At 39.0% G+C, this 14,780-nt stretch overlaps 1 protein-coding gene across 1 annotated transcript in view; it reads left to right on the plus strand.

Moving 5' to 3' along the window:
* cap2 (cyclase associated actin cytoskeleton regulatory protein 2) overlaps positions 1-14,780 on the plus strand; it is a 27,825-nt gene continuing 13,045 nt past the window's right edge. Inside the window, exons 1-4 of the mRNA XM_023262993.3 lie at positions 1-324; positions 6,063-6,190; positions 6,392-6,492; positions 8,539-8,616. Coding sequence (XP_023118761.1) covers positions 6,073-6,190; positions 6,392-6,492; positions 8,539-8,616 — 297 coding nt within the window. The 5' untranslated portion in view covers positions 1-324; positions 6,063-6,072. The remainder of the gene's footprint in view (positions 325-6,062; positions 6,191-6,391; positions 6,493-8,538; positions 8,617-14,780) is intronic.

The raw sequence follows: 14,780 nt of genomic DNA on the forward strand, positions 1-14,780 counted from the left end.
ATCACGCGTCTATTTCTAGCCCAGGCTGCCATGTTGTCTGCGAGGTAAATGTCCGTCCGTCCCGGAGGCAGATCTTGCGGCGCTGAGTCACGGTCCTGCTGTTTGCACGCCGCAGCTCCCGGGGCTCTCAGGTTCACCGTGTGGCTTAATTAGGACATCCCGGAAGAGTCGCCGGTGCTGCGCGCAACGGAGCGACGGGAGGCAGGAAGGGGACCGCAGGGCAGCAGCAGCAGCAGCAGCAGCAGCAGCCACACGGACACGGATCCGTCCCGGGATATTGACAGAAAACTACTAAAACGTTTACTGCACGGCCAGAGGAGGGAGGTAAGATGTTCTTATGGGAGAAGCCGCTCGTGATTTTCTTTTAAGTGAATGTCAAGTTTAGTGGATTTCTGGGTGGGGCGGAGGGACAGCCGAGGGGGTGTGCGTCTTTGCGCAGAAATGTCCAAACAAAGTCATCCTCACCTGCTCCATGCGCGCTCTGCTTTCTGAGATTTGGCAGCGCTGTGTGGTGGTTTCGTAGCCTTCAGATTTTACCTTCTTTTACCTCGTTTGTGTGTTGGAGTAAAGGTGACACTGTGGCGGAGGATGAAGCATCAGATTTGATGAGTTGCGATGAAAGTCCTGTCAGCATGTCGGTGGCAAGTCATGTTTTATTGTGGTGTGGCGATGATCTGCTCAGCTTTGGCCTCAGAGGGCCTGATGAGCACCTAAAAGAAACCAATGTCTAAAAAAAAAAGGAAAAACACGTCATTTATGGTGCGTTTTTGGAACATTAGTCTCCAAAACTCAACAACTTTAAGTCTGCATGGATCAGAACTGGTTAACTTTTTCCATGAACATTTGTAGATATTATTATAGATATTAAATAATCATGTAATATGATCAAAAGTTCCTTGAAGTGAGACTGTTCTGTCCAACAAGATTATATGATCAGTATGATCAGCTGCTTCACACAGGCCTGTAACACTCACACCTGTTGCTGCCAAAGGCCTTAGTCATATGATCCACATTGTAAAAACACAACAACACACACACACACACATATATATATATATATATATATATATATATATATATATATATGTATCACCAATATTAACAAAATAGAAAAATAAAATAAAAAACTTTGCAATTTATTGTATTTTTCCTTTTTTCACACATTTTTTCAGTATTTTTTTGAATAAACTAAACTATCACTAAATTGCAAAAAAAAACAATAAAAAAAGAATAACGTAACATTGAAATCCTGTAGCTGTAAATAACTCTAATATTCCCCTTTTTAAAAAGGATATTTTCTGGCCTAAAAAGACATGTAAAATATATGAGCAAATTCAGCTTACGTTTGTAAATATTTCCTTTATATTTAATAGATAAAGCTGATAAATTCAACTTTGACACTGTAAATATATTACGTATATTTTGTAAAATTAGAACAATTAGTGACAATTTGCAGAAAAAGAAGTGTTGGTTCTGTAATTTTACACGTATTTGGTAAATGACAGGTTTCATAACAATATTTATAAGCACTGTCAATCTGTCAAAATATAGTTTTTATCATTATATCTATCATTTAATCATTTTATCTGTCCATATATACAATCAGATATGTATTATTATCATTATATATTACAGATCATTTTATTGTTTTGCACATGTAAATAGTATTCATTTAGCATTAAAAAGAAAAAAGCACACGTCTTAAATTAGCAATTAAAAAAATGTATTTTAATAATGAAAAATTTCTTTAGATGGTTATTTTCTGTTCATTACAGTATTTTTTGGTGCCCCAGTGGCCAAAATATTACAGTTTTATAGATTTTTACTTAAAATTTGTCTGAATCATTAAGCCTCTATTACATGGATTCCGTAGCACTTGACAATCACAGTGTATTTTTTCTAAATTACTGTATTATTTCTTTTAAAATCAAAGCTGAGACATACACCAGGCCGGTCACTATCAGCTCACACTGATGATATCTCAGCTTCCTGTTTTAATGGTCGATGAACAGTTTTAGCAGATGTAGAGTCAGCTCTGTTCTTACCAACAGTTCGCCTTTTTGCTCAGTTTTTTCCTTTATCCTTAACCTCCACATTGTCCCAGAGTACAGCACAGAACACTGAGACCTACATTAGAGTGTCTTACAGTCGGCCCTTAGCAGCAAAAGGCAGGCTGTGGCCCAATATAGCCCCAAAGATCAGATACCAGGCCAGGGGGTTCAGGAGACACATGGGGGGTCAGGGTGAAGTCGATCATGTCTTTCCACTGCTGGAGAACGTGAGCTTTCTCAGCTGCTGGTTTTGGTCTGGGGTCTTTAAGTGGCAGACACCGAGGCCCGCCTGACTGTTCATATCGTGGAGGCTACAGTAAAGACTACTGAGGGACATTTCCTAGAAATTATAAACAAATGAAACACATTTTTGTTTCCCTGGTCTTTGTGCCACATTAATGCATTTCTGCTTCAACCAGCAGGTTTTCTTCATGGCTGGTTCCCATCAGGTTTTTGTGATGGACTGAATGTATGAAGAAAAGCTTAAAGAATGCCACTGGCCACGTCTTTGCATTGCCATGGAGCATTTGGCCGACTGACAACACAGTCAGTGCAGACACTGGCTGTTTCTGCTTTATGAACAAATTTAGAAGTTGTTATTGAGCGAGACAGTGATTAAGTGAAGTGTTTGGACGTGACTTTTCACAGTAGTTGATTCTTTGCCATCTGTTTAATATAAATGTGCAACCACTGTGCAGCAACAATATTCTTTTTCATTAAACATTAATCACAATATGGCAATGTTTTGTCTTTAAATAGCTTAAAGATTTAATCAAATGTTACTTTGCCGATGGTTTGATTGACTAAATGTTTCACTGCCAATAAATTACTTTTTATAAAAAATGTTTTCAATCTTTGCACAAGAATATAAGGCACCTTTTATCTTAAAAGGCTTCATAAATTGTATCAAATATCTTTTTTTTTTTTTTTTTTTTTAAAGTTATTTTTTTTGGCCTTTCATCGGCTTTATTGGATAGGTGCAGTGTGAGAGAGACAGGAAACGGGAGAAGAGTCGGGGGAAGACATGCAGCAAAGGGCCGCGAGCGGGAATCGAACCCGGGCCAGCTGCATCGGGGACCAGCCCCTGTACATGCGTCGCCTGCTCAACGCATTGAGCTATACGGGCGCAAATATCTTTTTTAAATGATTATGAAGCACTGACTAACGCTGTGTATATTAGTTTTGAGGGATTTCTGAGAATGTATGAAGCTGCGCAGTCTTCTAGATGTCATTAATAAACGGCCACAAGTTTCTCTCTTTCTACCTGCTGACAGCAGAAGTTGGAGTCTAGATGTTCATAAATACTTCATACATTTCTGATATAGCAGATAAAGTCTGCAGATGTATTTGGTCCAACTGTCTCCTGCTCTTTGGTGTACATCATCTATGAAATGTTGCTCACATACACATTATGTGAAATAATGTTTTTATTTTGGTTTTGTATATGTTACTGATCGATGTCTCCTTAAATGTTTGACATACTTCATTGTTGTGTTATATAATCCCACGTGGATGTTAAATATTTGGCTTGAAACACAAATAAAAACTAACTAGCTCTAAATAAAAAAGTGCAATGCCAAAATATCAAATATCATTTGCATTAATTAATAGGAGTAAATTTACTCATTGTTCAGACTTAAAAATCAAATCTGATCTGAGCTCTGCTAGCTGCAGTGGAAAACATCTTGGCAGCTAATCAGGAGGAACCATAAAAACATATTTATGCATTTTCTGCATCATCAACCGCATACACATTGGTTTCCGTGGCAATGCATACAGTTTGTCAACTGTAACTGCACGACTTTGTTCAGTACGATTGCTGACATACAGCTCAACAGGTTTGCAGACGTATCGTGCTCCCTCAATTCAATGCTCACAGAGGAGTGTTAAGAAAAGAATTTCAGAAAAGGAGGTGCTTATTACAGACAATTTTAAACCCAAAACTCTAAACAGAGCAGGTTAGCTGCAGCATCAGTTACCATGATGATCTAGCAGATTAAAAGAGAGCCATCTTTGTGAGATTGAAAACATCAAACCTCGCTGAACCATGAAAGTCCCTTCGTAGAACAGGACTCAGGTTTGTGCTCTTGCCTAAGAGCTGTTGTGACCCAGAGAGCAGAAATAACCTCTGAGTCCTGCATCAGGCATGTGGCAGCGCTGGGAGATTTCTCCAGAGAGACGAGTCGATGACGCCCATCACGACATGTTTGCTGCTCATAGCACATAATTACTGGACATATTTCACAAAGATTACAGACAGGGAACACTATTCACTCTGCATAGCTGTCATATTAATGCGGAGCCACTCTGTGTTTTTATAGGTCATGTGAAACAAATAAAGGCGACCATAACTTTCCCCGTTAGACTTGAGTGTTGGACACGCAGGTAGCAGGTGTCAGATTAGGATGAGTGTGTTACCTAGCAGTGGTTTGCGTAAACATGCAGTGGATTGAATTCCTGCTCTGATGACTAATAAATGTTGGAAACAAGCCTGCACGGCCTCATGGTGAGACATATGGCTGGTTGGTGTTAAAGACGGAGGTACAGCATGGTCTGTACTGCATCTGTAATTGTATTTTAATGAGGTTCAGTTTCTGTTTTGTTAACCTGTTAGCAGTAAACTAAACTGTTCAAATTGAATCAACAGATGTTTTGAAATGCTGGAAGTACATTTAAAAAATGATAATTCAATCAATTCTTTTTCTGGATTTTTTACTCTGCCAAGGAGGCGGAGCCTCGGCAGAGTTATGTGACGATCGGTGTACATTTGTCTGTCTGTCTGTCCTTCTGTCCGTCTGTCTGTTAGCAACATCACTCAAAAATGGACCAACGGATTTGGATGAAATTTTCAGGGAAGATCAGAAATGACACAAGGACCAAATGATTAGATTTTGGCAGTGATGTGGCTTATAGTCTGGATCCATGGATTTGTTAAACATTTCCGTATCATTGCAAGATAGCAGCATGACATCACTGTAACCATGACAACAAGTGAACACTACGTCAGCTGCCTGCTGACGATCACATGATTGTGATGCTGCTACAAATCGACTGCTGCGGACTTATCGGGACTTATCCGTCAGAAATCATACAAGGAATAATTGATTAAATTGTGGGGGTGTTTCTGAGTCCCATCAATTCCCGCCGCCTGCTACATATTTAGGTCACATGATTCAGTATCCGTACATAATGTACACATGCATAACACACATCTGTGTTCAGCACAAGGTCATTTGTTTGTGTGTACATCTAAATTAAATGGCCACATTCTATAGTGCCGTGATTTCTGACACAAATTTTTTCCAAGATTTCAGCCATTCGAAAGATACAACAACTCAGCAGCCTTGGCGGAGTACTGCGCTCTCTGAGTGGTTTCCTTTTTGGATTTTGTGATCCTAAGAGGTTCAGTTTCAGAGGCCTCAAGACTACATTATAAGTACCTGATAAATGATGATGTAGACATCCTCCTCTGTTTAGATATGTCTGTTTTAGTTCCTTATCCATGAGTCTTGTGCTAGATTATATGAGAAACTTGTTATGCTCATTTTTGATTTAATTTTCCTCACGTCTTCTTGTTGTTGCTATTGCGTATCTTATTAGGTTTTCTTTAATTCATTCCACTGCTCTTCATTCTTGGCCTTTCCTCTCAGCCTGGCACCAGTTTCTGTCCTATAATCCAATTATGTGATACGCTCTCATGTTTGTTGTGACTCCGGCAGAAGGCCAGAAAGCTCAGACAGTGACAGTATTCACATAAAAACCAGCTGCATCGACAACGGTTAGTTTTTTTGGAAAGTCAGAAGCAGCAGGGCGGGTAAAGTTGAATGGTGAATCTGTCTGTGCTGCTCTGAACTCATCAATATCTGTGACCTCACTGTGGAGAAGAGTTCAGCCAAGTGATGCATCAAGTAAGACAAAGATTAGACGTAATATTATTTCAGCTATAATGTTTCACCAGTTGCAGCAACAAGGCTGTGATGCTTCAAAAATAACTGCTGCTTTTATTTCTAGGTTCGTCACCATGGAGGGATTAATGCAGCGGCTGGAGCGAGCTGTGACTCGACTGGAGCAGATGTCCGTCACGATGCAGGCGTCCAGCGGCATGACTAATGGGGACTGTGTCAACGGCATTGATGGAGGCAAGTCTCTGCTTAAAAGGTAGCTTGAGTTGAAGCTCTGGGAGATATTAAAGACTGTATTGGGGGCAGTGGACAGAGACAGCACACATGGGTAAGGAGAGTGGAAAACACAGCTCTGTTCTTGTCAGTTCTGTTTTGAGTCACTGAGTGCATTTAAATCAAGAAAATCAAATGAGCAGAGGTTTTTCTTTATGTTTCCAGCTCTGTCTCAGTGTGTGGAGGCCTTCGACGTGCTGCTGAAGGGTCCGGTGTCCGAATATCTGAACAACAGCCGAGCTATAGGAAGCGAGGTGGAGAAACACGTAAGTCTGAGCAGAAAATTCAGCACAAAAGTCGGCCTATGAGTAGTGAGCCGCTTGCAGACGGACACCTGTTCATGCAGCCAGCTGTTGCAGACAGATGTTGCCACAGCTGCTGTTGTGGGGATCTGCAGTTACAGTATAGCAGGTTTTTGTCTGTGTCCATTGTTTGCCAAAGAAACTATTAATCATGCTTTCAAGGGAATACTGCAACTTTTACACACCGTATTCAGTTTACCAAATCTGTCTCTTTATCCCGTAAATATAAAACAGAATTGCGTCACTTTCAGCTCAGTAAAATCCATTTGAGAGTCGAAATGTTGCACCCTGATTTAGAGAAATCATGATGCAAAAAAATTTATGTTCTAAATATATAGTCATTTTGCCAGTTAGCTTAGCTTAGCACACAAACTATCCAAAGGTAACAAAATCCACCTGCCACACCTTTAACTCTCCTGTTGTCCTCATTTACGGGCACCAAAAAATCTTGTTCCTTTCTCTGAAAAAAAATCCAAAAATTATGCAAAAAATAAATTCCCCAAATTTATAAAAAATTGCAAAATCTTCAGGAAGAAAATTCCAAAAATTCCTTAAAGTTTCCCTTAAAAGTTTCATTTTTAAAAAATACCTAAATTTGGCAAGAAATAAAAATTAAAAATAAAAAAATTTATTAAATTGTAAAGATTTTCAAAAAATGAATAAAAATCTTCCAAAAAATTCTAGAAACATCTAAAGTGATTAAATATTTGTCAGTAAAACTTCTAATATTTTCTTTAAGAACATTCAGAAAAAAATCACCCAAAATCCAGCCATTTTTGCTGGATTTTGGTTGATTTTTTTCTGAATTTTCTTAAAGAAACATTTTTTTAACATTTCTTTTTTCCATCAAAAAAATTTCAAAAATTTCCCAAAAATGTTGAAGATGTGGAAGTTTTCACTGTGAAAATATATATATATATATTTTCCCACATTTTCAAACTTTAAAACGGGTCAATTTTGACCCGCAGGACGACACGAGAGTTAAAGGTCACTAATTAGCAACTTTTTTATTCAAACCATACAATTCCAGCTACATATTTACTGTACAGACATGAGGCTGATATCATTCTTCTCATCTAACTCTTTCAAAGAAGAAGTCTGACAATCCCTGAATGAACATCCACTAATTCTGCGTTTGATTTATGCTTTCCTATAAAAGCTCTTGGTGATGACCCACTATTGGACACAGCGGAGCCAGCGTTGATTTTCGGTCTCTGCCAGCCTTCATCTCAAATTTATAAACAAACAGGATTGTCCTCCTCTAGATTCCACTGAGATAGGCCCAGTTGTGGAAAACTGAAGGATAGTAATGAGTGTATGGGAGGTCCGTGGTCCCAAAACAACCAAGCAGTGTGTGCATGTGTGTTTTTGATAGCAAAGGTTTCCTGTCCTCCACAAAGCCAAGGATGGGAGTATGATTGGTCCCTGACCTTCCATTCATTTATCAAACTGCTAGTGGTACACCTTTTCCTATTTGGTAATGGCCCGTACTCCCACTAGGACTGTGAGAGGGTTTAATGGTGAGCCAGTTGGCAATAATAGCCGTGTTTTGTCCTTGGAAAACATCCAGAACAACAGCGAGAGAGCTGCAAAAAGAGAGGGGTAAATCCAGTCAGAGAGAAACTTCCTTGAAAGAAGCAGAATGCTTGTGTTTCTTCTGCACCTTCAAAGACGATTTCTATCTCTGTGTCCCATCACTGAGCTAAGTGGAGGAGGGGAGTGTGTGAGCGAGCGAGAACCAGAGGTGGTTTCTTTAGGTTTGTAGAGCTCCTTTTATGGACAAAGGCTCCGTGGTGGTTCCCTCGGCCTGAACTTGAGGTCTGAGACACACACAGGACATGGCTGGCTGGGACCAACCCAAACTCTGCATGGATTTTAGTAGCTAAGAGAACCTGATAAACAGTTCGTGAGAAATTCAAATCGTGCTTTTGCCAGAGCGCAAGAAGTAACAATATTACGCGACATGAAATCTGTCATAACCTGCGTGTCTTTGCTCTTTGTTGACGACAGGCGGAGATGGTGAACAAAGCCCTGCAGACTCAGAAAACTTTCCTCAAGATGGCTTCAACGCACCAGGAGCCTGCACAGGTACAACAGCAGACAGTTACCATGGAAACCCACTGATGACGCAACAGCTGAGGGCCCACTTATAATAGAGTTGTTATGCTAAAGCAGGGGTGTCAAACATGTGGCCCGCGGGCCAAAACCAGCCCAGAAAGAGTAGAAATTACAGAGAAGACATTAACTGTAAATTGTAAATTTGTAGAACTAGAAATTTTAAATAATTTCTAGACCATCACAAGTTGTTCTGATCATAAAGTAAAATACTAGATTGCTCATTTGTTTTGTGCCTCATTTTTGTAATATTTTGTCATGTTTTCGTTGTTTTTTTATCTTTTTTTGTCTGACTGTTGCTTGTCTCACGCTTTTGTTGTTTTGCTTCCCTTTTTTGTCGTTTTGTGCTTCTTTTTTGTCTTGCTTGCATTGTTTTTCAATATTTTTGTTGCTCTGTCGCTCATTTTTGTCATTTTGTGTCTTGTTTTTCCAATATTTTGTCTTTTTTTTAGTTGTTTTTTGTCATTTTGATCATAAATCGTTCTTCTTTTGTCGTTTTATGTCTCATTTTTGGAATGTTTGTGTCTTGTTTTTGTTATTTTTTGTCTGACAAAAATGTTTTTTGCCCTAAAACAAAGGGACACATTTGGAGTTGTTGTTATTCATAGGTTATTACTCTCTGATTTTACTGCTCCGGCACACTTGAGATCAAATTGGGCTGAATGTAGCCCCTGAACTAGAATGAGTTTGACACCCCTACGCTAAAGGTTTACTTGGCTGCCAATAACATTATCAGAAAAATACCCAAATGATACATCAACCCCACTGTGAACTCTAAAACCCGCTGAGAGTTTAAAAGCCATGTTATCTTTAAAAAAAATACCAGAATAACACCATTTGTCATATACAAAAACTGTAAAACAGAAAAAATAGTTTGGATTTTTGACTTTCCAAGGGCTGTTGTACTACTCAGATGTACGTTCAGTCAGGAAAAGTATCCAAATCTAAGCTCAAAACTGTTAGATTTAACCGATATTACTTTATTCTACACGTGTCTTTTAAAAATTCTGCAAAATAATTTGTCTCAGTGTAACGGGGAAGTCGTTAGTGAGTCAGCCACGACCAACATACAACAACTTTATCTGGGACACTTTCAAGAATGTGTGCGCTGAGTCCAGGTTCTTTCAGCTTTAGCTTTTTCTTCCTTGTGATTTGTGGCATTATAACTGAGTAATGTTGCACAGAAGACATTTCTCTCTACTTCTAGTCATGCTTATGCTGTTTCCACAGTGGTGCAGGAGTATACATGGGAGCAAAAGTGTGACAGAAGCAAATAAAACACTAGAAGCTGCCTGGAGCTCAGTAGGTTAAATAAAACCAAACAGTACATTCCATCTTAGTTGCCAGTTGCATATATTTACACAACTATACAGTCAACTCAAACTAAACTTTGTGAAGTCCAGACATTTGCTTCCTTACAGGCAACAATAACAGATATTTAATGGTTTACTCTCAGCTGGTTTGCTGACCACCGTGTTTTTAACAGTTAAGGTGACGTGGCTCATTGTCACACTGCTGTTATTGTTGTCTACACTTTGTTTTTATTAACTGCACTACAATTAAGGCTAATGTTACCACGTGACTCGATGCTGTCCTTGCACAAGTTTCAACTAACAGCCCAACTTTTGCAGTAAACTAAACTACAGAGCAGTTCTCACAACATTCAAACACAAATCGCATCAAGTACTTCACATTAACCAGCAGCCCAGCAGAGACATAAACTGTATCTCAGTGCTGTGTGTGTGTGTGTGTGTGTGTGTGTGTGTGTGTGTGTGTGTGTGTGTGTGTGTGTGTGTGTGTGTGTGTGTGTGTGTGTGTGTGTGTGTGCGTGCGTGTGTGTGTGTGTGTGTGTGTCGGCCTCCCCTCCTGTGTTCCCCAGCAGGCCGGCCTGTTCACAGAGGGATTACTCTGCTCTTTGAGCAAGAAAACGCTAATACAACACATTCCCAACATGTTCACGTATAGAGAAAAGGGTGCTGGGAAAGAAAGCTGTGAGAGAGAGAGAGAGAATCGATATGATATCATCACATTGGCCTTCTGTTTGTGTTGTGTGTGTGTCTGTGTGTGTGTGTGTGTGTGTGAGAGAGCCCACCAGGAAGTGATTACTCCCCTGTCTGTCAGGTCATTGGTTACGAGGCGGTAAAAAGAGCATTCAGTGATAGGCAGAAATGCAAACAAGGAAGGAGTGTGGCTTTTACAGAGAGAGAGGGTCTGACCCAGGAGAGGGGCGGGGAGGAGATGAAACTCAGCATCACTGGCTAAATCCAAAACAAAACACGGAAAATAGGAAAGAAAAGGTTCATGAACTGCCTTTGACTCCTTCCAAACTGGGGCCAAAGTAATAACCAACAATGCTGCCAAGAGAATAGGTCTCCCCACACCCAGCCTGTAGAGCTCAGCTGTAACACCATCACAAGCAGTGGAAATGCAAAAGCACACACTCATTCAGTAACGCACCACATTCTGGGCGCAGGAGTAGGCGCTTGGGATGCAGAAGGGCAAAAACGCTGTACACACAGCCAAAGCAAGTGACCCACACGTGAACTACATGTTTTACATTGTATCTGAGTGTGTTATACTTTATGTATTCCTGTCATTTTTGTGAGATGTGTCGAGGCAGATGGCCGTCCTTCCTGAGCCTAGTTCTGTTGAAATCTTCCCATTGAAGAGGAGGGTTTTTTTTTGTCCCTTCCCACTGTTGCAAAGTGCTTGCTGATAGGGAATCCAAAGGAAACTTGGTTGGGTTTCTGTTTAAAATTTGTCAGGTCTTAGATAGATAGATAGATAGATAGATAGATAGATAGATTACTGAGGCTCCAACAATAAAATACAACACATAAAAACACACTAAAAACACAAGCCCACCAAGTAGATGTCTAAAAAATATGTTCAAAAGAAACAGCGGCCGATAAAAATGTGTCCATTGATGATATAGAAATAAAATTGAATTGAATTGAATAAAAGGTGCTGTGAAAAATATTTTCCTCCCAGGGACTATGCAGTCTATTTTACATAGTAATTGATTAATTTAAATGTTACATTTTCTTCCAAAAATAGCAAGATGCCCATTTTATTTGACAAACTGTACATCCTTGTGTAAGTCAAGTCAAGTCAATTTTATTTATGTAGCGCATTTAAAAAACAACCAAGGCTGACCAAAATGCTTTACAGTTCAAAATAGAAAACAAGATATAATCTGTAAGGAAATATACAGAGGAAGATAAACAGTGCCATATATCCAGGTGTCACTCAGCTACAATTAAAAGCCAAAGAGTACATATGTGTCTTCAGTAGGCACTTGAAGGTATTAAGAGACCGAGTGGTTCTAATTTGAACAGATAAGCAGCTCCACAGACTGGGTTCAGCCACAGAAAAGGCTCGCTCACCTCTGCTGTATAATGCAGCACAGTGCAAAATGTAAACACAGGTTTACATATTTAAGTGCAAAACTGTATTTCTGAGGTAAACTTGTAACTCCAGCATGATAAAAACATATGAAAAGAGGTCTTATTATTGAAGTCAGTTGTGCAACTCCCCAAAGAAATCCAAGTTTTGTCAAACTTCTTAACAAAGTGAAAAAGAACAGTCTGTATATTAAACAAAATGGTAAGATGTCGCATACTTCTATGTCTTTGGAAACTTTACATTTAACCGAGTAGTAAAACTGTAACTGTAGCTGGCCAATGAGTGAAGCCAAAAAATGACTGACATCCTAGCATAACAATTATATGGTACAGAAAACTATTTACGTTAATAACTTGAAATTTTAAAAAAAGACATGCATCAGTTAAAGTATTGATGTCAACATCATCTCTTATAACCTATGAAACGTGATACTTTCCTGGATTTTAGTGCAAAAATATCTCAATGTGCAACTTGGTAAAACATAAAAATGCTTACGACAGTGTGAGACAGTCATGCACTGCATAGCTATTCACAGCTACTATCTAATTCTAATAGTGAACATTCAGGTTCAGTAAAAAAAAAAATGCAATTTATTCCCTCAGTCTTGTTACATATTTATGTCATATATGATGAATGGAACAGGAAGGACTCCCTTGTTTAACGCGTGTTGACCATATAGGACAAAATCCTTTAAATTTTGCAGAGCAGTAGACATTGGTTGATGTGAGACGTCCAGCTTTGTTTGACTTTTTGGGCATTTTTGCGTTAGTCCTACTGGTCCAGTCAAACACACCAGTTCAGCTTATCAGCCCAGGCTGCTGTAGCTGGAAAAGATCAGGACGTCAGCACACTATACATAGTCAACATGACCTAAAAACCTTACGATGCACACCCACCCACACACACACACACACACACACACACACACACACAAACCACCACTAGAAAGACCTCTCTCAAAAAACACACAAACACACACGACCTCCCTCATTCACATCTATATCTGTAGGCCTTAATATAGATGTAGAAAAGTGTGTGTGACTCCCTCTCTCTCTCTCTCTCTCTCTCACACACCCAAAGGCTCACAAACTTCTGGTCTTTCTCTTGAGCGCAGCCTTGTTGTGCTGCCTGACTTTTTATGGGCATGTTCTATATTTGAGCCTGTTGTCAGTGTGTGTGAGTTAGACCGAGTGTTAGACAAAGAGCCAGAGAAAGTGGGCGTCTCTCTCTCTCATGTGACCTCTTCTTGGCCTGTTAACTCGGTGTGTGTGTGATTGTGTTGCTGGCTGTGGTAGTTCACACACACGGTGGACTTCCACAGCGTTAGAATCCCTCCTCCAGCTGTTATCTCACCGTCGTCCTTCACTCTCCACCTTTGATGCTGTGCTTGTATAGGAAGTCAAGGCCCATGCTGTTATAACACACTGAGCTCCATCCATCAAATGATGTGAGCTTTTTGATCTTTTTCGCTGGCTCATTCTCTCTCCGTCTGTATTCACAACTCATAGAGCTCACATCTCTACCTCATTTTGTGCCAGTACATTTGAAATTTTGGTGAAATTCCCAAAGTAGACTTGTGAGTTATACTCAAAAATGTGGATGTCTAATGTAAAGCAACAAAAAACAACAACAAAAAAAAAAACATGGAACAAAGATAAAATTTCTACATATTTAAAGACAATTATTTTTTTTACATTTTTAAAATATTAAGTTTATTTTTTTTAAATCCTAATTTCACAAATATTCCATAAATGTTTAGGAGCTGAAAGTATTTAATTTAAATTTAATACTGTAAATAAATGTCTAAAATCAGATTGTTAATTTTTTTGTTTTTGTTATTATTCTTATTCATTAGTGATTTAATTATTTTTACATATAAATTTAAAAAATGCATAATCTCATTTAAGATTAAGGCTCGAAAATGTGTTTTAATTCTGTTAAATTATAGTATTCTTAGGATTTTTTAAATATTTTTTGTTTTATAATGCAGCATGAAACATCAGAACTGTAAAAAAAAAAGTCAACTTGTGCTGTTTTTTGTTGTAATGGAAGATACTTCAAACGTTCACCTTCATGGCGTCAGCTTTGTTTATTGTTTATTTCTAGTTTTGCTTTTTGGTGATTTAACTCTTGAGGTGGTCAGAGCGTCATGAACCTTCTCACAGCTGTTCACCCTAATACTAGGATCTATGTAAGAGCAGCTTAGATTTGTCTTTCCTCAGCAAATGTAGCTGTTTCCTTTTCAGAAATTGTTTCTGAGCTGGCAAACAGCTGAAATGAAAAAAGTGACTCCTGACTTCATTTTGAGTTGAACCTAATGCAGAAATGTGCCAAAAAGTTCAAAGTATAAGTAGGAATTTGGCTCCTGTTTCCTTTTCTAACACAGTAAGTCCTCTGTGTACCTGCCAGTCATTCTTTCTCATGTGTTTCTCCTCAGTGAGCCGAATGATTGAATGAGGGGAAGTCCACAATCTGACAGAGTCTCTGACCCACAGAATACAAGTCATACTTTCACTCTGAGCAGCGATGACGACGCTGTTGTTCTGTAGTCTAAAAGGAGCCGAACAGCTGAAACTAACACAGATAAATATTCACATTACTTGTGCTACAACACTCTGAAAGTGGCCGTTCTTTTACCTTTTAAATCCATCCTTCATTGCCCATTAATTTTTGTGAAAAACTGAGTGAAATGATTAAGGGCAAACAGCTTAATAGAGAAAATACAGATAGCA

The sequence above is a fragment of the Amphiprion ocellaris genome, chromosome 15, assembly GCF_022539595.1.
Source record: "Amphiprion ocellaris isolate individual 3 ecotype Okinawa chromosome 15, ASM2253959v1, whole genome shotgun sequence".
Lineage (NCBI taxonomy): Eukaryota > Metazoa > Chordata > Actinopteri > Pomacentridae > Amphiprion > Amphiprion ocellaris.